The sequence below is a fragment of the Cryphonectria parasitica genome, assembly GCF_011745365.1.
Source record: "Cryphonectria parasitica EP155 unplaced genomic scaffold M406scaffold_5, whole genome shotgun sequence".
Taxonomy (NCBI): Eukaryota; Fungi; Ascomycota; class Sordariomycetes; order Diaporthales; family Cryphonectriaceae; genus Cryphonectria; species Cryphonectria parasitica.
This window is the reverse complement of record NW_024468913.1, coordinates 3,031,676-3,053,239: the sequence shown is the minus strand read 5'-3', so window position 1 is coordinate 3,053,239 and position 21,564 is coordinate 3,031,676. Positions and strand designations below refer to the sequence as shown.

General features: G+C 53.2%; 7 protein-coding genes across 7 annotated transcripts; 3 read left to right on the top strand and 4 right to left on the bottom strand.

The window, feature by feature from the left end:
- Window positions 1–61: 61 nt before the first annotated feature.
- Window positions 62–1,181, bottom strand: M406DRAFT_91056 (uncharacterized protein; the record flags this gene model as incomplete). Its single annotated transcript, XM_040926192.1, has 2 exons — window positions 980–1,181; window positions 62–680 (listed from the first exon to the last, which is right to left on the bottom strand). The coding sequence occupies exons 1-2, from the start codon at window positions 985–987 to the stop codon at window positions 62–64; spliced, it is 627 nt and encodes a 208-aa protein (XP_040775859.1). The 5' UTR covers window positions 988–1,181.
- Window positions 1,182–2,266: 1,085 nt separating this feature from the next.
- On the bottom strand, window positions 2,267–2,959 carry M406DRAFT_43235 (uncharacterized protein; the record flags this gene model as incomplete). The annotated part of the gene is made up of 1 exon (XM_040924216.1): window positions 2,267–2,959. The coding sequence occupies one exon, from the start codon at window positions 2,957–2,959 to the stop codon at window positions 2,267–2,269; it is 693 nt and encodes a 230-aa protein (XP_040775858.1).
- A 1,602-nt stretch (window positions 2,960–4,561) lies between these two features.
- On the top strand, window positions 4,562–5,254 carry M406DRAFT_70589 (uncharacterized protein; the record flags this gene model as incomplete). The annotated part of the gene is made up of 4 exons (XM_040925360.1): window positions 4,562–4,564; window positions 4,639–4,765; window positions 4,854–4,882; window positions 4,967–5,254. 4 exons carry the CDS (start codon window positions 4,562–4,564, stop codon window positions 5,252–5,254), a joined length of 447 nt encoding a protein of 148 aa, XP_040775857.1.
- A 3,769-nt stretch (window positions 5,255–9,023) lies between these two features.
- M406DRAFT_292123 (prolyl-tRNA synthetase) lies at window positions 9,024–11,608 on the top strand (the record flags this gene model as incomplete). Its single annotated transcript, XM_040919015.1, has 7 exons — window positions 9,024–9,180; window positions 9,241–9,281; window positions 9,335–9,425; window positions 9,488–9,570; window positions 9,628–9,757; window positions 9,815–10,629; window positions 10,687–11,608. The coding sequence occupies 7 exons, from the start codon at window positions 9,024–9,026 to the stop codon at window positions 11,212–11,214; spliced, it is 1,845 nt and encodes a 614-aa protein (XP_040775856.1). The 3' UTR covers window positions 11,215–11,608.
- Window positions 11,609–14,308: 2,700 nt separating this feature from the next.
- On the bottom strand, window positions 14,309–17,407 carry M406DRAFT_292118 (uncharacterized protein). Its single transcript, XM_040919014.1, has 3 exons — window positions 15,391–17,407; window positions 15,044–15,335; window positions 14,309–14,973 (listed from the first exon to the last, which is right to left on the bottom strand). The coding sequence occupies exons 1-3, from the start codon at window positions 17,396–17,398 to the stop codon at window positions 14,508–14,510; spliced, it is 2,766 nt and encodes a 921-aa protein (XP_040775855.1). The 5' UTR covers window positions 17,399–17,407; the 3' UTR covers window positions 14,309–14,507.
- Window positions 17,408–18,433: 1,026 nt separating this feature from the next.
- On the bottom strand, window positions 18,434–19,176 carry M406DRAFT_322783 (DUF1903-domain-containing protein). The gene is made up of 4 exons (XM_040919690.1): window positions 19,109–19,176; window positions 18,922–19,053; window positions 18,826–18,860; window positions 18,434–18,754 (listed from the first exon to the last, which is right to left on the bottom strand). Exons 2-4 carry the CDS (start codon window positions 18,965–18,967, stop codon window positions 18,593–18,595), a joined length of 243 nt encoding a protein of 80 aa, XP_040775854.1. The 5' UTR covers window positions 18,968–19,053; window positions 19,109–19,176; the 3' UTR covers window positions 18,434–18,592.
- Window positions 19,177–19,535: 359 nt separating this feature from the next.
- Window positions 19,536–21,269, top strand: M406DRAFT_356715 (uncharacterized protein). The gene is made up of 5 exons (XM_040923511.1): window positions 19,536–19,688; window positions 19,923–19,988; window positions 20,130–20,616; window positions 20,766–20,810; window positions 20,870–21,269. The coding sequence occupies exons 3-5, from the start codon at window positions 20,368–20,370 to the stop codon at window positions 20,894–20,896; spliced, it is 321 nt and encodes a 106-aa protein (XP_040775853.1). The 5' UTR covers window positions 19,536–19,688; window positions 19,923–19,988; window positions 20,130–20,367; the 3' UTR covers window positions 20,897–21,269.
- Window positions 21,270–21,564: the final 295 nt, after the last annotated feature.

Sequence of the window (21,564 nt, the reverse complement as noted above, 5' to 3'; positions counted from 1 at the left end):
CAGCTTATTCCATCATCCCACACTTATATTGCCCTGTCTCCACCCAACCTCTCTCACTACTCTATGCCGAGATGGTGATCAGGTCCTTCTCCTGCAGGTACTTGACGATCTGCGCCACAGACTCCTCAACAGTGTTCTCGTGGGTCTTGATGACCAGCTCGGGCTTCTCGGGGGCCTCGTAGGGGGCGGAGATGCCGGTAAAGTCCTTGATCTCGCCGGCGCGGGCCTTCTTGTACAGGCCCTTGGGGTCGCGCTGCTCGGCAACCTCGATGGGGATGTCGACGTAGACCTCGACAAAGGCCAGGGGCTTGTCGTCGCCCTGGGCGCTCTTCTCGTGCAGGTCGCGGGCGACCTGACGGTCCGCCCGGTAGGGGCTGATGAAGGAGGTGATGGCGACGGTGGCGCTGTCGGCGAACAGCTTGGACACCTCGGCGATGCGGCGGATGTTCTCGTTGCGGTCCTTCTCGGAGAAGCCCAGGTCCTTGTTCAGGCCGAAGCGCACGTTGTCGCCGTCCAGGCGGTAGGCCGCGATGCCCAGGTGCAGGAGGTGCTGCTCCAGGGCCGTGGCGACGGTGGACTTGCCAGAGGCCGACAGGCCTGTGAACCAGATCGTGAAGCCCTTTTGCTTGCGGTAGCTCTCACGCTCGGCGCGCGAGAGGGAGGGGTGCCAGGTGATGTTGCTGTAGGGGAAAGACTCTTGTTAGCTTGTTGCAGTGCTTTACATCGACTTTGGGAGGAATCATCGATTCGGAATTCAAATGGTGGAATGTGGTCGTCGCAGGGAAGAGGAAAAGAGGAGAAGGCGAAGGGCCAAGGGGAGCAGTCTGTTGTGAGAGCTTCATAGCTTGGGGTAGTAAACTTTGAACATTGGCGGAGGATGGATGAATGATGGCGGGGTAGCGGGGTACTTGAGGTTGCAGAGGGAAATGCGAAAGAAGGAAGACAGAAAGAAAGAAAAGTTTCAGCATATTCTACTCACGTCGCCATGTTGAATATTCAAGACTGAAAAGAAGATGCTGGCGTGTTTTTGACTTTTTCCTTCAAGTTTTCAAAGAAAAGAAGGAAGGAAAGGAGAAGTAATGGTTTGGAGAAGTTATAGGAAGGGCCAGGAGTGAATGTCAATTGGCAGCAGACTAAAGAGCGCAGTGGATCGAGAACGGATCACTTCTGAGACGGACGGACTGACTCTCCAATTGCCCTCTCTACTCACTTGCAGTCAAGGCCTGGTGGACTTTTTATCGTGGGAACGTGAGAAGAGGTCGACGGGAGACGGGCGAGTTTCGATTCCCGAAACATGTTCTTATTTTGGTGGTCAGGCTTTTCCTCTCCTCCTCCCAAGACAACCTAAATCTGTCCGTTGGGATGCAAAAAAACAACAGTTGCCAAGTACCGACTACTTTGATCGCTTGTTACCACCTGCCAGGCCCGGTCCACGTACTCCAAAAGATGACACTTTGACGTCCCTCTTCATTTCATTGCGTGGCCTCTTTCAGGGAGGTTTGTTACAAGTACCCACGCTGGCCACGCCAGCCTTGAAAGTGAAGTGGGCCACGCAGAACAGAACCTGGCTCCCGAAGAAGAAAAAAAAGGTGGACACTCTTCCTCCAACGCCCATCACCTTGAGCCACAATATACTATGTATCAGACCCTTTCAAACCCCCTTTTTCTTCATGGGGCAAGGATATTTAGGGAGGAGTTACTCTGGGTACTTGTATACTATACCTACTTTACATTACACGTAGAAGTTTGGGAAAGAGGAGGAGGGGGGTAAGGGTTTTCCTTTGATTGCCGCATGTGTCGAGGGAAACTGCAAACTACTGTAAGGTCTACGGTGTGGTGGAGGTTAACAGGCATTATCCAGTACTATAGTATCTACTAAGGTCCTTGTCAGTGTATCGGGAGTTCAATCTATAGTCGTGCATATTGGGATGGCCGGCCGGTATAAAAAGGACGGCTGTTTTCCAACCCGCAACCCCGAGACCTTTATCGTCGTTTCTACCGACTCCCAAGGCTATGATTCTTCCTTTTCCACATGTAGATATTTGTCAAGATTACAATGGTTCTAGTCTACTCTTTCAAATGACCCTGTAGAAAGACCAAGGCCCGCTCTGAATCAAATCTATCTATTCGCCTGCCCCAACTCCGGTCACACATGTCGGGGTAAAGACATGAAATGAAAAACCCCCCACAGAATCCATCACTTATGTAGCTGGCATGTAGTTTGCAAGAGCCTGTACATGACACAAGAAAAAATGGAAGTCAGTCATCATGTCTCAGTCTCGTCACCATAAAACGTATCACCCAAGTATGTGTGTGGGAAACAACTTACCGCAGCCTGTTTTGGCTCAATATACAAAGCCGTAGCATCCGCCAGCACGACAGGCCTCTCATCCCCCGCGGGCAGCGTCTCGATGCGCCCCTCCACCCACACCTTTCTCCCCTCCGCCTTGGTCACCTGGCCTCGCAGCACGATATACTGGCCGGCCGTGCAGGGCGACTTGTAGTTGATGTTCAGGTTGGCGGTGACGGCCACCCTGTGCGGCAGCGCGGCAAAGGCCGACCTCGCCAGCCCTTCGTCCAGCACCGTCGCCAGGTACCCGCCGTGCACGATGCCCGGGTGCCCGCACAGCTCAGACCCCACGTACGAGATCTGCACGTACTCCTTGCGCCAGCCCGACTCGTCGATCCACGCCAGCGGCGGGAACGGCACGCGGCCGGGCCCCATGAGCGTGCCGGCTGTCAGGTTGTGGGCGCGCCACGCGGGCGGGATCTTGAGGTGGGGGCGGGACTCGGTGAAGGCTGGGTCGGCGCGGAGGGCTCGCACAAAGGGGTGGGCGTTGATGTGGTCCTCGTAGGCCTGCTCCGTCTCGTCGGTGGGTTGCCACATGTCGAGCGTGTCGGCGTCCGACTTGGGCGTGAGATAGCCCGACACGGTGCCGTAGGCGGGTGAGACGGCCATGGTGAGGCCGAGGGTGGTGAAGAGGAGAGCGCGAAAGGTCGAGACAAACGCGCGGCGGGCCAAGGAGGGTCTTGTCGGAGACGGTGTTGTTGTTTCTGTGTGAAAGAAGTGGTCATGGTGGTCAGTAAGGACACAAAGCAAAGACTCCAGCACACACAAAAGACCGGCTGGAGAGGAGTGCAAATAGGGGACATACCAGGAGCAGTCGTGAGAGGGCGGGCGATTGACCGTTGACGGTGTCTTGCAAGCGATAGTTTATGGCTGTAGGCGGCTGGCCGTGGTGTTCGGCGGATCAGGGTTGGTATTCGCGACGGCGGCGACATTGGGAGCGGTTCGCTTATTTATCAGATCGCAGGGGGGCGCGATCCGATACTATGTACTCTAGATTGAAGAAGATTTCTTTTTTAGACGCCACCCAGGGATCATGCTCTTCTTGTTGGGGCCATTTGTTGAGTCTATTGAGATTCCCGGTCTTCAATAATGGCGAAAAGAATGGATCCGGCATTCGGCCACGCGGGCTAGTTCTGCTGGAAATGCCTCGGTTCGTCGGCGCCGGAGCGGAGACAGGGATCTCCTCGGGCCTTTTATTCTCTAAAAGCTTTCTCCGTTTAAGAATGCATGGCACTATAGTATTTTATGTACTTTGTACTATTCATGACTACATACTAAATAAGACGCAGAGCCTCGATCCTCATAGAATTGATTGGGTTTGCGGAAGACTTATGTCTTACGCACATAAGCAAGTGATACCCATCTCCGCTAGGTCTGAATGGCTGCGATAGTTTTAGTCAAGGTATATATATTCATGTCTCGTCCTGGGGCAAGAGTTATCTACCATAGCAGTACTATGGTACATCTACCAACCTGTCTGAAATTGGGTGCTGACATCATTTTCATGATGCTGACTGTCAAATGGCCTACCGACGTAATGCGCAATCTATGTAGTAACACAGTACATAGTTCTTTGTAGTAATCTTCATCTCTTCCTCCACCATTCCGAGACCCTCGTTAGGGGAATAGGTTTGACTTTTCCTCCATTTTTGGGGGCTCTGAATTATTGCGACTTGTAATGTGCCATTTGAAAATATGTATGAACAGAACATACTATGTATAAAAGTATCCTTCTTGCAAGTAGCCATCCACGTAAATCATAGCCAAGTTGGAAAGTTTGAATCTGCTGGGCGCAGACCAGGGGGGTGAGTGATCTTCCCTCAGTGGCCTAGGCGCTGTCTCGCAGGGTCCTGCAGCGGGACCCTGACGTGCTGGGGTTTTGACATCTGAGCCCCCCTGGGGGGTTGGTATTGGACGACGAGGATCCATGCCCCGCGTCATGTCACGTCCAAGCCCAGCCAGACCTGCTGTTGCTCCACGTCCAACCAGCGTGTGAAGCTCTTGGCTGGAAGGGGGGGGGGGGGGCTGAGCTCTCTCTCAGTGGTGAGTTGTGGGTATAGGATAGAGACCTCTTGTACATCCAAGTCGGATTCCCCCCTCTCTCCCCTCTCCCTCATCAAGTTGTCGCATTTTCTTGCGATTCAGGATCCGAAGTGAGAACGCCCTTACTTTTTGTACTACACAGGAGTGAGTGACATTCAAACAAAAGACATGGTCAGTCTCTCCTCCACCAAATGGGACCCGTCGAGGCGCGAGAAGGCTCACCAGCAATGAAACCGAGCGGATAGGCTACTCAAGACACTGTCGACTCCTGGAGCGAGCCTCATGCTCCCAAGGCCGAGGCCATCAAATCATTCAAGGAGCTGGAGCCTACCCTCAAGAAAGAGCTCATCCACCTCCGCCACGACCATGATAGTACGTGATGTGCCTGAGGCCCAAGCTCAGGACCATCCGCATCCAAACTGCACACTATATACTAACCGATGTCGCCTCCTGCTTATAGAGCACGAGAAAGAGTACTTCCAAGCAGTCGTAAGCTCTCTTCCGCACTTTACGAGATATCCTCATGTACTGTTTTTCCCCTCGAGACTGACACATTGCAATCTCTCTACCCAGGCGCACCTCAGCGATGACGAGCTGACGGGCTTTACTGCCGATGACTTTGACCTCGTCCGCGTCGGCCCATCCGCCTACGGCATCCACATCTTCGGGCGCGTCAAGATCCCCGCCCTGTCCGAGGATGGGCCGTGCTACGTCTTCTTCCGGCTGTGCGACAAGGGCAAGGAGGAGGCCGCCACTTTCCACAGCTTCCACACCGAGGAGGCCCCCGACACGGCCAACGGCGGGTTCAAGTATCGGGCAATCTTCACCAAGGACGACCCGATCGAGTGGTTTGACGACTAGATGGATAGGGGCAATTCTTGTGCGCGCGCTTAGCTGATATCGCCAATGGATGCGATGCATGTCCTTCAAGTCATTTCAATAGCGACGAATATAATTTGAATGTCTCGTCTGCTCAGTAGGGATAAGCGCGTGACACTACACACGTCTGCGGTGCCTTGTTCTACTACTCATCATCATCCTCACCAGCTAACAGCGCGGCGTAGTCGTCGGCCGTCGCGAACATAGGCAGCTTCTTCAACTCCCGCTTGCTCATCTTGCCCTTGCCCTTCTTTGCACCTGCCTCTTCCTCCTCTTCTTCTTCGCTGAAGAGGGCACCTCCTTCCGCCGAGTCATCTGCTATGTCTTCGTCACTGCCCATCCCCTCATCCACATCTTCGGCTTCCGAATCTATATTCTCGTCCTCATCATCGTCATCCGACATGTCAAGCAACGAGCCCAGATCAGACTCATCGTCCTCGCCCATATCCAGATCAGCATCGTCATCATCCCCATCGATCTCGGGCCGCGAGTTGACAAGCGCATCCCAGATCTCATCTTCGTCAACATCCTCATCCTCCCCATCAGCAGCATCCTTCTTCGCCTTCTTGCTCTCCTGGCCGGGCTTGCCGATCTGTGAGAAGTACGCGTGGAAGAAGACATCCTCAGCAGCCACGTCCTCTTGCTTCTTGTTCCAGAATCCTGCCGAGTTGACGTTGGCCTGGTTTTTGGAGCTGGATTTGCCAGGAACCACAACATGGGCGGCACTGCCCGCAGCAAGCAACGGCTGCATGATGGACGCGCCGCGCTTGCTGTCGGCCGCCTTGGGGTTTTTGTAGACAAACTTGTCCAAGAAGTTAATCAGCGTATGATTGGCGAGTTCAGGTTTCGGAAGCGCCTTTTGCCTGACGAGGAGGTTGGCCGCAAACACAGACACCGAGGGGTGGAAGTGCCGGAAGTACGGGATCACCTCCCACAAGCAGCTCTGATCAGCATTGCTCCACCTTGGGTCTCCCTTTCGCCCATCATAAACTTCCCTCTTCCGGCCCGAGTCTTGCGCGGGAGTCGGGACTCCGGAGTCCTTCTCAGGTGCATCCACATAGAACTCCTCCTCGTCTCCGTCTTCCTCTGGTTCGTTGAGCAGCGTCTTGAGATCGGGAAAGCTGTCCTCCAGTTGTGCCACAAGAAAGAAGATGCCGCAGACAAAAGGCGCCTCGTGCAGGTAGCAGATCTGAAGCATGCGCTTGACAAATGCCTTGACCCGGCGGACATCAACATCATTCTTCAAGGATCGGAACAGTAAGTTGAGATACAGGGCTTGCTTGGAAGAACGGATAAGCCTGGGGTCCAATAACGATTCGTAAAGTGTCCTGTAGAATCGATCGACGGCGATGTGTTTGCTGACGGAAAGCTGCTGCACCAGCATGAGAGCCTGGATCGCTGTGTTGAAATTGGACGAGTGCGTGATCTTGAAGAGAGTGTCGAGATGAGCCTCAAGTGTCTCATCGTCGGTGTTCGAGAAGGGCACGGCACGGTTGACACCAGTGAGAATGGCAGAGACCAGTTTCTCGGCAGTTTCGGTCTCAGGCACGGCGCCTGACTTGTCTGCGGCCGAGTCCATCTCTTTCTTCCAAGGCTTCTTCTTGTTAGACTTCTGATCACTGACGGTGCCAGCAGAGTCTAGCGCTCCCATCTTGAGCAGAGCCACAAATAGGTCAAAGTATATCCTGACCAAAGTATCCGCTATCTGCGGCTCCTTATTACTCAGGATCGTCTGGTTGAGTGTGTTGATGGCGTAGTACTTTGTTCGGATCGTCATCCCTGGGCGCAGCAGAACCTCCGACTCAATGGTGTTGATAACGATGCTCTTCATGCCGGGATGAATGGTGAGCAGCTGCAGGATGAGGTAAGAAGCGCGAGAGGCAATCTTCTTCTCGCGGTCTCCGAGCTTGTTGACGAGCAACCTCAACAGGTTGGCCTCCTGCTCCGGCTTGTCTCTCAGGAGTCCAAAGACGAAGTCTAGAGACCTGGACCTGGAGTACTCGATCTCGTCTCCACACCACAGCTCCAATAGCTGGATGATCTTGAAGTATGTGCCCTTGAGCCAATCTTCGAAAGCCCACATTATTAAGTGAGCTTTCGTCAGTTTCCCAGGCAGCGCCTTCTCGGCGTTCCAGGAGGTGACAGAATACTTCTGCAGAGTTCCCAGTAGCCCTGGCTGAGCACGGAACTGTCTTAGACGACGGTCACCTGGCAGCACAACGCCGTTTCCGAGGAGATCGACCAACGCACCTAGAGCGGCAATCGCCTGCTCACGACTCTTCTTCCCGGCCAAGTTCATCAGACTCTCCAGAGTTTTGATATTGTGGACGGGCGATTCTTGGACGGCCAGGGTCAATGCAGAAACCTTGTCCGACATTGTACCCGAGGACATGATGGTGGTCATGAACTTATGAGTTGATGAGGCAGCGACGGTCTTTTCATACGCAGCCGCATCGGTCTCAAGTAGCGTGTGTGCGTAGTCTTTGAGGCTATTGATAGTCGTAGAGAAGTTCCGGATATCGTCAGGTGACGGTGCGGGAAGATCGTCTTGGCTCACGGTATGCCAATCGGGCCTTGGCTCAAAGACCTAGAGAACAGGTCAGCATTCTGAGAAGATGAAGCCATCATATGTGTGGGAACGGCGCAAACTGACCAACTTACCCGCCGCAGAGCGACCTTGCGCCTTCTCAGCCGGCAGTGTCTTTTCCTCCTCTTCTGGCTCATCCTCCCACTCCTCATCTTGGACCCCCTCCTGTTCACCTTGTTCCCCCTCCTCCTCATCATCTGTGGCACCGTCCTCGTCGCGAACCTTCTCAAACCCCAGCCCGGCAGCGAACTTTGCCAGCTCGTTCTTGAGGGCCTTATCCGGGTCTGCTGCTGCCGCCTTGTTAGGTTTTGCGCCCTGGCCTTCCTCGGCGTCAGAGTCAACGCCAGCGACCAGATCCAGGTCAGCCTCGTCTCCACCCAGTGCTTTTATTTCTTCAAGCAAGTCGATATTCTTGTCTTTCGGCGCCCGTTTTGGCTTGCCCGAGCCGTGCTTGGCTTCCTGCGCATGCCTCTTCTTGGGGTTCGCATCTTTGCTGTCGCCTTCGCCGCGCTTTCTCTTGCCTGGGCGGTCATCTTTCTGTTTCTGCTCCTTTGATCTCGGCTTGGACAGCTCTGTATCGATCTTGGCGGTCAACTTGGACAAGGCGGCTTCGTCGAAAGCAGGTTTGGCGGCTGCCTTGGGACCCTTGGACTTTTTCTTCCCCGCCATGGTTGATCGTGAGAAGGAACAATTGCTTGTCTGTGGACGGAGTCGCGTGTTTGGAAGTCTCGATCTTCGTTTGGACACGGGATCTGCGCCTTGCAACAATTGGCGACAAGGAACAACAACTGCTTTAGTGACCAGATGACTCTTAGCACTGAAATCCTCGTTTAGAAGAGACGAGATGGAAGTTTTCTGAAAGTTGAGATGGGAAATTTTAGCCTGCCCGTCCAAAATTTTAGTGGAGCCGTTACACTGCACGCAGGGGTACGTCCTGCACCGCAGTGGGCGCGCTGGGAGCAGGGCTGTAGGGGTCCTCTTGACTGTTCAATGAGAAATTAGTGTCCAACTTCAATGAATCGATGGTACTTGGTTTTACAAGTTCATTTTTGACAGGCCCATCCTCTTGAATTACCAATGGCGCTTGCATGAACCCCTCAAATCCTGAGGGCACCAGCTTTCACTCAACCTCGAGTTAGCTCTAGTTCGAAAATGTCATCATGCATGAGGTTGTTGGCAGCACGCCCAGCGCGCCCTCGACCAAGGGTGCAGCACAGGAAGGCTTCCTTGAGTTGCATACGGACCCTATATGTTGATGGAAGGGCGCGTCTGTCGAACGAGTGGGCTCCATCAGGTGGAATAGCTGCCAGCTCAGAAGAAGGTATGCTTTAGCTACAAACCTTGAAATCTCGGAAGAAAGAAACACTGACCCGATCCATAGATGCTCACGCCAAGCTCGTTCGCGCTGGCTTCATCCGGCAGGTCAGAACATTTTTGAGTCTCAGGTGGTGGAGCGTAGGCTTATAAACTCGCAGTCTCATTCCGGCATCTTCCAACTCCTGCCTCTGGGGTTGAGAGTCCAAGACAAAATTACTCGACTCGTTGATCGCTATATGCGAGGATTAGGTGCGTGACACGGGCTTTCCCTCCAGGTCATGCTTCTTTGGGGATCTGACCACGCAATTTAGGGGCATCTCGGGTTCAACTTTCGGCAATATCATCTGAGTCCCTCTGGGAACAGAGTGGCCGTCTGAACAAGATTGGGTCGGAAGTGAGTGGTTGATACTGAGCTTTCGCACGCGTCTTCCCTTCTGACTCTCTTTCAAAGCTTTTCCGCTTCACGGATCGGAAAGAAGGCCGCTTCTTACTTGGCCCTACTCATGAAGAAGAGATTACGTCGATAGTAGCGCGCTCTGTGCAGTCCTACAAGAATCTGCCCCTGAGGCTTTACCAAATAAGTAAGACAAGGAAAACCGAGAGCCCTATGGATGGTGTACCATCTGACCAAGGAACAGCGCAGAAATACAGGGATGAGCTTCGCCCTCGCCATGGTCTTTTACGCGGTCGAGACTTTTGTATGAAAGATCTCTACACCTTCGATTACTCCCTCGGAGCTGCACTAGAGACGTACGAAAGCGTACGTGGTGCGTACTCGCAGATTTTTATCAACGAAATGAAGCTCCCGGTCCTCGTTGCGGAGGCAAGCTCTGGTGATATGGGCGGCGATTTGAGCCACGAATATCACATCCCCACTGAGCTCGGCGAGGACCATGTCATGAGCTGCAACAGTTGCGACTATGTCGCCAACGAGGAAGTTGCTCAGAGTCGACGGGTGGAGGCCTCAGACAACGCCAGTCCGGACGAAGTCAACGTCTGGCGGGGTATAACCAAGGACCGAAGGACGTTCGTGAATGTCTGGTACATCGCCGATGAGGCTTTTCAACATTCGGTCAACACACATGCCCTCAAGCAACTCGTTCCCGACCTCGATGCGGGTCTTGAGGATGCGGTACCTCTATGGACAGCCGCCTTGGAGGAGTCTGTGGTCAATATGAAGCTGGTCAATCTATTCGATGCTAGGGTGCCGGGCAAGGCGAGACATGACATCCACAATAGCAAGCGGTTTGTGCCAGCTGAGTTGAAGAAGTATATGGGCAGGATCGCCTACGCGAAGCACAGCCGCGCCAGCGAGAACTTGAACCTAATGCGCATCCAGGACGGCGACGGCTGTCCCCGCTGCAATCACGGCACACTCAAGGTGCAGAAAGCCATCGAGCTGGGCCATACTTTCCACCTAGGAACGAGGTACTCGAAACCAATGAACGCTTTGGTCAGTGGCCCGAAGCGACTGTTGCTTGGAACACCGGAGGAGCCACTATCGTCGGAGGCTAGCCTGCCGATCGATGCAGCGCCGTCAACAACGACGTCGACAAAGCCTGCCTCGTCCACGTTCCCAGAGAACACACAAGTCCTCATGCAAATGGGATGCCATGGAATAGGCATTTCGCGCATCATCGGCGCCGTCGCGAACCATCTTGCGGATGAGAGAGGGTTGAACTGGCCGCGCGTAATCGCGCCGTATGAGGTCGTCGTTGTGTTCAACTCTAGTGACGACGCTACTGCAGCAGATGCCGGTATGGTCTATGACATGATGAGGGGAGTCACCGCCGAACCAAGCCAGGGTCAAGAGTCGAAGCCACCACTGGATGCCATATTGGACGATCGCGACGATTTATCCATGGGCTGGAAGCTCAAGGATGCGGACCTCGTGGGCTACCCAGTCATGGTTGTGTTGGGTAGGGAGTGGAAGGCTTCGAGGCGGGCAGAAGTGCAGTGCAGGAGGCTTGGTTACAAGGAGCTGCTGCCGGTAGAAGATCTGAGAGGCTGCGTGGAGAACCTGCTGCAGGAGTTATAGTACCTGAAGCGATGGGACCGAGGTGGTAAAATGTAGTCGGTCAATCTGCTCGCGTGGCTCGGATAATAACGCAAGGAACTTGCTCGGATCTATCGGGTAAGGGCTGGATCGTACATGTGAGAAGGTGTGGCCATGCACGGACATGAAAAGCCTCGCTGACACAAATCAGCTGGGGCGGTGTTTTTGGGGAGATTGGTTGTTGGTGTTTACCACAGACGTCTCACGGCACACTTTCCCTGCAGTGAAATCCGAGGTGATTGGATGAGGTGGCAGGGGTCGGGCCCCGAGGACGGGGGATGGCTCCACAAGTACTATGGTATCTTCTCAGTAGCTTATGCCATGCTCAGGCCCACGACAGAAGACAAAGATCGTAGGTAACTTAACTTACTCAAGGACACTGCAGGGTCGTGTTTGGAGGCTGTTGACTGTTGACGAATGATCATGCCAATGGACTGGTGTGGCTGCTCGCCGACAGCTCCGATAATACTATGGTAAATCATAGCACTGACATAGTAGTTGTCAGCAGGACCCTCTCCAGGGCCTCTTCCCCTGCCACGGTCCTGGTGTTCGCACTGGACACTTCACGTCCAATACAACATTTCGATGCATACTGGGCTCACTACAGGGGTCTTGGTGCAGAAATTATGAATGTGAATTTAAACCCTTCAGAGGCCGGCCGCCTCGAGCAGAGACGGGCTCTTCAGATTCCAATTTCTTCCATTTATATGCATTTTCTCAGTGTCGGTTTCCAACCAGGTCTTCAGCTACCTTCTTCAGCGCTCTCTCGTCACGCCAAGATTTGTTCTACAATGACCCTTGACGCCGGGTCTGTCATCGCCATCATCGGCATTATCGTAGCCTTGCCGCCCTCTGTCCTCGTCATGTCCCAGTATATCCGAGGCCGACATTCAGGTACGTCGGTGGTGGCCCCCTTCCACGGCCCCTCGTCCCCACGACTGAGATTCTCATACCCTCACCGGCCGCGTTCTCACCCTTGTTCATTACGATTTTATACCTGACCAACTTGCTTCCAGATGAAGTTCTTCCATACTACAATCGACGGGGGCCTTCCAATGGCGATCGATTCGTGGCTGGCGTAGTCTTTGCTACAACAACATAACCCATGGCCATGAGAAAGAATCGGGACTCGAAGCTGGATTATGGGTGCGGCGCCGGCACCGTTCCTCATATTCTACCCGGCGCTGCTCCCGCCGATCCGCTAGACTCCACCCCCGAAAGTCCCGTCCCGGCGCCGGACACCCTCTGATACAGATTTCTCCGCAACCCCTTGAGATAATCAACGCGCCTGCAGACTGCACTCTCGAAACAATGACGACACTTTTGGCCAGTCGAAACAAAGTAAAACACTGCAACCACAGTACCATCCTGTCGGTATAAACACCCCCGTCGCAGCAATGGCATGCAGCCGTCGTTCTGTACTGTGTACTGTATGTCATACTGTACTTCTTGTGCTCCCGCGCCGGATCCACTATTCCGCATAACCCGGGTGAACTTGCCCACCTGCCGTGGACCAGTCAACACAGGGCGAATTGCGAGAGACCTATCATTTCTCATATGAAAATTACTAGTACGCATGGGATGAACCTGCATCGCTCGGGGCTTCGAAGGCAAAATGGGCCGGAGTTCAGGTAACTTAAAACCAGACGGGCGCTGCAGGCGCATTGGGTTTTTGAATTGAATAGTATGAACGGAAAATAGGGACGTGGAATAGCGGGAGTCAAGGAGGAAAGACACTATAAGCATGAGAAGAGTAGCCATTTTTCTGTATACGTCCAAGGCAAGACGGCCGTCAGGTATAGCATCAGCGATGGATATTCTGTTTCCAACATTACTGGGTGTTATGGTAGCGAATCCACCCCACTGCTATCCATCTTGCGTCCATTTACAGATACTGTACATACGATCGAGAATTGAAGCACGCCTGTGTTTATAAAGCTCTCCAATGACGAGGTTTTGTTGAATTTTCCTTTCAGGAAAGGAGGGGTCCCTTCCCCAGAGTAGACAGGGGCCGCAATGCAGCTGAACCTTCAGCGATCCCTGGGTGCTATCAGTGGGGTAGTTGAAACTCGTCCTTGAGTCTACTTGGTTTTCAGGCCATAGCAGGCATTGATCGCATGCAGTGCTGCTGTATCACAGAGCATATTTACCGTGCATGTTGCAGTTGGTAGTATCCCAAATCAGAGCTGGTTCATGATTGTGCCCGAGCTATAATGTCATTCTTGCAATCCTGATGAGTTGGGAGCTTGAACACAGCCAAATAATAAGGAGCATTTGTGTGGGTGATCAGAACCAGGCGCCTTTAGCTTTTGGGTGTGTGTGGGTAATCGGAACAGGGTATCTTGGTATGCGGGTGGTCGGCTGTTGCTCTGTATGGCTGGCCAGAACAGGGGGAGTTTTGGCCTGGCCACAGTATACTTTGCAGCTACTATGGCAGTCATGTTTTCTGACAGCTGGTTCAGCGGCAGGCGCACTTGCGGCAAAACTAGTCCTTTTCTCGGCAGGCATACCTGCCTTTGAGACCTGTGAGCGTAGGTTTAACCCCCGTTGAATATCTTGGATGATACTTTTTCAAGGCTGATTCCTCACCTCGTTGCTGTCAGAGTTCAATAATCACACTACACATACACATTTTATTAGAATGAGGATTGAGGTAGGGGCGGGCATCTGTGTCGTAGCATCGTAGTTGGACTAAAGCTCGGTAGAGTGCTCATTTCGAAGTGTCTTTCGAGCATTGCCGCTGCTCTAACAGTGCAGTCCTTGGGACGAGACGGGTCGTTCAAACAGGTCATCTTAATGAGGACAAGACAGAATATCTGGAGGTATCAGGAGGTTCAAGAAATCCAGTCGTATCGTTGGAAGGTTTTGAGATGAGAATCTAGCGGTATAGAGCTGTGCTGAACCTTGGACAGTGTGACAGGGGGATCCCGTGTTATCGGCCGAGTCATCTCGAACCGGCTCCGAAGCCGTAGCGAGCCGTCTCGGAGAAATTCACAGCCTTTCACCCTCGCGACTTTCGCAGCTTTTGCCGGTATGGATGACGGAGGTTTGACTTCATAGCATTGCAAACATTATTGATCGCATTTTTATGCCATTGATGTCTGTCTAGAGATATCGTGATTTGCTTTTGTTGCGCAGAGGATGGCCATTACCAAACAAACTCATAGATGCCACCAAACAACCAACGCCAGCCGAACTGTCCAAATACCATGCCACATATCAACGGCAGCTGAATCTCTCACCTCCAAGGACGGAACCCCCACTTCGGTGCATGCTCATGAAGCGCCCCTGACATTCCATAGCTCCTTGGACCAGCCCAGCTCCCTCATTTTCTTGGCACTCGTCTGGCCTGCCTTGCTGGCCTTCTTCTTCTCCGTGGGCGGCTCCGCTGCCAGTGCTTTACTGACCGAAGCAAAGGCCTCGATCAGTTCTTTCAGACGGCCCGTCTTGACGAGCAGCGCTGCCACGTCCGAGTTGCGCTCCGCAACCACCGCCGCCAGGTTCATCGCTTCCAGCAAATTGTCTCTAGTAAGGCTACTTCCTGCGTACTGGAGTGCCGAAACGTAGGCAATCAGCGTCTCGGGCAAATATGCTTCCCGCAGATGAGCAAATTCAAGCTCGTTCTGTGGATCATTGGTCTCCAACAACCAGCCCTTGAGAATGGGCTTCATGCCATTCTTGGCCGAGCGGATGGCCTGTCCGAGCCGTTCGTAGAACTCGCGGTTTATGGGGTTGCTACTGCTGTGAAGGGTCAATGTAGTTAGCTTCCTGCTTGAAGTGCTTTGGGGGTTACAATTAGGATCTCGCTCACTCTTCGGCGAATTGCGTCAGAGTACCGACGGTCTCGATGCCGTCTAGGGCCATGACAAAGCTTTGCAGCTCCCACATGTTTTTAATCGCAAGTGCGAGGCGTGTCTGCGAGATCGCCTGGTCGTCCTCTCCACCAAGGTCAATCTCCCCGAGAAGGGCATGCTCATCGGTGAGAAGCTCATTGATAAACTCCTCAGCAGACTCCCCTACATCTCTGTTTGCGAGTGCCATGATGAGATCTTCGACCTTTACGCGCTCGAAGAAGTCGCGGGCAGCTGCCAGGTGGTTATGTTCTACGCCATTTATTAGCATAGACCAGCAGTGAGTTTGGAGAAAGAGTTGACTTACTAAGGAAGTATTGGTAAATTTTGATACCAAACTCGCAAGCAGTGAGAAGGTTACCCTCCCCTGCAAAAAGCCATTCCATGGATCGAATCAGGTTCTCATGGACCATGTCATTACGGCCATCACCACCAATGAAGTCCGGAATGATACCTCGTCCACAGATCACATCCGGTTGGCTTGACTTGAGTATGTGGAACCGCTCCTTATTGGGTGGCACACTAGCCGTATCTTCGAGCTGCTTCAGGAAGTGTCGTGGTTGTTCCTTCAGAAACGTTCTGATGTCCATCCCGACCCGCCGAATCTGGTTGAGCAGCGCCATCTGCTCCTCCCGATCTCTCACGTGGATGATATTCAAGCTCAGTATCTCGTATCGTCGGGTATCAGAGAGCTGAGCGCAGTATAGAGGTATCAAGAGCTCAAGCTGAGCCAAACGTAGAAAACTGACGTAGGCGGCGATGGCGTGCTCAGCGACCATGTTGTCGAGACCACCTGGCAGCCTCGAGTCGGCATTCTGCGACTCAAGAGCATTGATCATGATCACAATGTGAGTGATCACCCGAAGACCATCGTGCTCAGACATTTTGGTGTATTTTGACGCGTTGCCTTCAGAAGGGCCGAGGTTAAAGTCGGGGATCAGGAAGGACTTGCCGTCCTGATTGGCCTCCGTGGAAAGAGCAAGACCTTGCTGGTATATGTATGAGCCCAACGTGTTGGCGATGATGGCACCCTGTAAAGCTTTGGCAGCGGTGTTGGCCTCCTTGTGAGCCTGTGCGAAGTAAGTACCATCGGCCTCGATTTGCTCGACCAGTTTCTTGGCAACGGCTGGTCCTTCGCCTAGGTACTGAACAGCATCGAAAGACGGTAGGACTTGGGAAGATGCTGCCGTAGGTCCACACTGCTTGATCAGGTATGAATCGAATTGAGTGCGCAGGAGAGCGTTGTAGTGAGCAAAGATGAAGTCGTCCCAGGTCTTGCAGACGGCGAGCACGCTGTCAATGTCGCCAGAAAGCACACCATACACGCCGCGCTCCCAATCATCGGTGCCGCCTGACTTCACCAGAGCATAGCACATGCGCCGCCAGAGGATGAACGAAGAGGGGTCGAAATCGGATATGTCGTCGTCTCCGAGGGCTGAGAGCGGTAAGGCAGAGATCGTGCCAGCTCTCCATATCTCTGTCCGTTCGGTGCACCAGTCGCGGATCTCTTCCATTGTGCTTCCTCTGCGCAGGAGGTGGTAGCAGCCCAGCCAGATCGCGCGCTCGAAATACTCGTCGTGTGGTTCCAGCTTGCGCCCTTGCCTCGTCATAGAGTCAGGGTCGAGCTGTGTCACGTAGGAAAAGCCGGCCATGCTTGCGGAGTCCGGCTCGAGAACGCTTGGAATTGCGTTGACGCTCTTGTGCAATTTGATCGCTTCTCGGGTGTGAAGCCAGCCATGTGTCACCAGGTCGCCTCGATCGGCCTTCTGCTGAAACTCTTGGACGAGTTCATCGATGGGAGGACCAGCGCTCGCGGTGGACTGCAGCCATTCCAGGACAGCCTTACGTTCCTGGGCTACCGAGTCTGTCAAGATGAAGTCGTCCCAGTAATCTCTCCGTGAAAGCAAAGTGAAGCTCGACTTGAGTGGTTTGGCAGCTGGATCTGGGTGCCGCAGTGGGAGTAGTCGAGCTAATAAGCCCCACGTCTGAGCCTCCGACTCCCACCTGGCCGCGTCGTCGACCTCAACGGCGTCTTGCGTGTTGTCTGTCTCCGCATCGTTGGCATCATCGCTGGACTGTGACGGATCCCATCGGCGGCCTCTGGCTAACCTCTCCAGGTTTCGACGTTCGCGCAGGACGGTTGCTTTCTCGTTCGTGAAATCATGGTATCGGGTGACGAGCTGGAGGACGCGCTCGCGCTTCTTGTCGGGTGTTGCGTGGGTCAGACTGCACTCGTCCAGCCATCGTCCAAACTCTTCAACCTCGGGGCCGGCGTGGATGCGGTTTTGCTGATAGATGTCTTCGGTTTGAGCCATATCATCATCTGTGTGAGACACTGCGTGAGTCGGAGCCCAAGAACAAAAGGGAGAGGTGGTCGCGATGGCGCGACATCAATGGAAAACCGAACCTTCGTCGCTGTCGTCGTAGCCCAGATCCTCGTCTGGCAGTCTGCGCTGCACAGGCAGTGGAAAGTCCCTCTTCAAGAAGAGCACACAGAGTAAGCCAGGGCGTCAATCAATGGCGCGGTCGGACAACAGGAAACGTTGCACGGGGCTTTTGAGCTTGACAAAAGCTCGGGCAGCCAAGACGCTTGAACTTTGTACTTACATCCAGGCCGGGCGACATGCTGCACGAGCTCCAGCGGTCCCATGCAAGGCTGGCAGGCGCGTTCTGATTGGCGAAAAGGTGCAGACCCGCAGGAGGAGCCCAGAGTGCAGTGGAGATAAGACTGAGGAAAGGCCGCTAGAGGCTTTGTGATAATGTAGGCGCAACTAGGAGAAGTGCAGGCGCTGTAAGACTGATGGTGACATGTGAGCGAGGGAAGAGCTGTCCCACGATCGTTGATTTCAGAAACTCTAAACAGCAGCACCCTGGCCAGGAGTGACGCGCTGCTGAGATGGGTCGCGAAGGGAAAAGCAGCTGTCTTGGCGTCAAGCCACAGCCAATGTACCGGATACTTCGTTGCACGTCCGTGGCGGCAGGCCTTGTCTTGTTGCAAACCACGATATGAATTCTTAGAAGATTCGATCCGATGCTGATGGGCTGCAGAGATGTTCAGACAAAATTCACATGGCCTTTTTCTACTTTGTTGCTCCATCAACCAAAGCAAATGTGAGTGTTGTATTTGGCCCCTTAGAGGTTCAAGGTACCTGTGGGTCTTGGTTGGTCAGCCGACCAATGGGAGAGGGGCGCGAAACGAGCGCCTCGAACACGCCCATAAAAAAAAAATTCGGCAGCTGGCTCCTACCTGGTCTCTTTTTCTTCCTTTCCTCATCAATGTCACCGGCTTTCATATTAGAGTCTCGGAGCAAGAATGTCAGTACTTGCTCAGGTCCTACGGGTCCTCTTGCGCGCTCAATGGATGCCTAGATTAAATTTGTCGCTATCCTTTCCAGTTGACCTGATTTACTTCCTCTTTTCGGGTGGACGTTTGTCTTTGGATCAGTGATACAAGCTTCCTAATCTTCCATCTGCTCACGCCTGTACGGGACGCTGAGCTTCCTGCACGGTCATTGCGACTTGTTCTCCTCCGCCTTGCCAGTCTTCTTCCTCATCCTGAGCTTCAACTTTAGTAGATCTGGCTGAGGACAGCTAGCAGACTTGGCCCCTTCGCCATTTCGGTCGTAGAAGGCTTGACAGCAGTCGTACAAAGCGTAGATTACGTCCTGGCACTGGGAGGAGTGGAATACAATAAGTCAGAGTCGGAGCTAGAGGGTACATCTTTGTTTTGGATCTGCTGTACCTTGTCCTCTTTGAATGTGTTCTTCTTTAGACAGTCTGCAAACATGAGTTTCAGCAGATGCACTGCACATGCTCCCAAGGAAAATTATCAACATACCTTGGATTGCACACTGGTCGGGCAACGGGGTCAGCACTTCTTCCATCCGCTGTAGTCTAGCGCTCTTGGACAAACTTAACATACAGCTCGCGGATGGCACGGAGGCTTCGACCGTAAATCTTCCTCCAAACCCTGGAAGGTGTCAGCCATGATCATCTGCGGTCAAGACTCCCAGAAGGCTGCTGACCATGTTGTCGCGATTTTGCCCGTCTCAGGATGAGCCGAAGTCAAGTGTGGAGTGCAAGAGGATATCGGCAGCCAAAAGAAGAAGAAAGGCAGAGATGGGCCTGCTCAGGCGGATGATGTCAGATGTACGGAGATAGGTAGGGAAAATTTACTACGTAGTAGGACTGGCTGCAGACTTGGCAGGCACTGCCGCCCTCAGCGCGGGAATTTCCGAATCGCCTCACTTCTTTAAACCGAGTTCATCGTTTACTCTCGACCAAGAAAGAGATGCGGGGCTTACAAACTTGTCTTGAAGGGTCTTTGGTGGCAGGAGTAAGGGAGAGAGGCTGTCTTCATAAGTCTACACTGCCTCCCTTAGATTCTATCTGGTGCCTCAAGGTCAACCTACCAACAGAATCTACCAAAAGTACTTACCCATCCTCCTCCTGGCCAGCTCTTTCAGCAGAAGGAAGCTGTCCATCTGCAGGAGGGCAAAGCCTGCTTTCAACTAGCTGAATGAACCAAATACACCATCGAATCTCCTTTAAACTATCAAGCACTCTTTAGATCAAAGTGCAGTGAGGGTATTTGGCATGTAAAAGGTTAGTCACTGCTATGACCTACTAAAAGTTTCACCTGCACTTAGCAAAGGCTGGTCCGTGCACTGGGGCGACCCCTCTATAAGGCAATGTCCCCCACTACTGGGCTTTGGGGGGCAAGGCTCTGGCCTGCACACAACCGCTTCCTTTGCGCATGTTGTTTCCCTCCCCAACCTAATCTTTCTCACCACCACCACGACCCATCGTCGCCATAGATTGACCAGCAACTGCCACCAGCATCCCCACTCGCTTAGTCGACACAGATCACAACCCCGCGCTTTCAGCAAAGAAGCAAACAAATAGGTAAGAGTTGTCCTCCCTGCGATTCCCCAGGTTCCATTTGCAACTCCAGCATCACCATACTCGTTTCCGCGCCGCAAAAAGTCACCCACAAGATCACACCGCACCCGCGTCAGCGAACAAAATGGCTAACAACTTCGTCAGACGGGTCCTTTCCTGCCTGTTGCTCGCGCTCCTCTCCCCTTGGGTCGCTTTTGTCTGCGGCTTCTTCGCGCTCCTCTGCTTTCTGACGGACGGTGTTGAAGAGTTCCCATTCCCCTTCCAGGCCCTCAACCGCTTCTTCACCGACGAGGAGGACGACTTCGACGACCAAGTCCCCAACAACTCCGAGAGCGATCAAGAGGACGGTGGTGCTTTTGTCAACCACGTCGACTACTAAAAGATGTCCGACAACCAAGAGAATGGCTCCCCCAATGCGGAGCGCAACGAGGGTCCTCCTCCCACCACATCTTCTGAACACCTCAACATCAAGGTGACAGACAACAACAACGAGGTCTTTTTCAAGATCAAGCGGTCCACCAAACTCGAGAAGCTCATGAACGCGTTCTGTGAGCGGCAAGGCAAGACTCTACAATCCGTTCGGTTCCTCTTTGAGGGCCAGCGCGTCCAGCCTACCGATACCCCTGATACTGTACGTGCTTTTTTCACCTTGAATGGTTAGATACTGGCCTCAAACGCGCCGTGCGTACCACGCGCATGCTGTGTTTGGTGGCTGTATAGGTTCTGCCAGTACCTTTGCGCATCATGTCGCATGTCATATACGCTAACACCCCGTCACAGCTCGAGATGGCAGATGGCGACACGTTGGAGGTTCATCAAGAGCAGGTAGGTGGACGCCTTCCCCGAGTACCAGCCACAACATGGCCTCTAACATGGCATACCAGGTGGGCGGCTGTGGCAACCTTTTCTAGTTCGAGAACGGGACTAGGTGGAAGGAATCTCTCATTTCTTTCTGCCTGACTTTCGGGTCTCGAGCAAAGGCTATTTGATCCTCATTGCGTTTTCGTTATTTGCAATTTTTCTCTTGGTTGTCTCTTCATACATCGACAGATGGTGATCTTTATGGCGTTCACGAGGGACAGAAAGGGGAAAACGGTTTCTATTTTCATATTCCCTTGCGTATTTCGCGGGGAGGGCTCACAACATGGTGGTTCTTTTTCCTACCATCCCAACTTGATTTGACACGATCGTGGGATCACAACTACTTTCTAGGCAATCTGAGCTGGAGGATAGGACCATTTGGTACTTCTTGCCCTCCCCCCCGAATGGACTGACATTTGACAAACACTATTCTCTCCCTTGTTCAGGTGGTGTGATTCGTCAGGAGACTCTTGTAACGTCTCGATATCCTCGCGCATGCGCCTTTATTCGCCTTCCTCCCTTGCCCATTTCTTTCCCACCTATACCATCGCACGCATCGTTTTCGGTCGTAGGCCCTGTCTTCCTTGTGTCCCGTCCCTTCCAACAAGCTTGCTGCCTAAAATCTCGAACCCCCCCCCCCCCCCACCCATCCAACATTCACACGACCCTTATCCAGCCCGCTGAATCACGCAACTTGTCTGGGCTTTTCTTTTTGTAT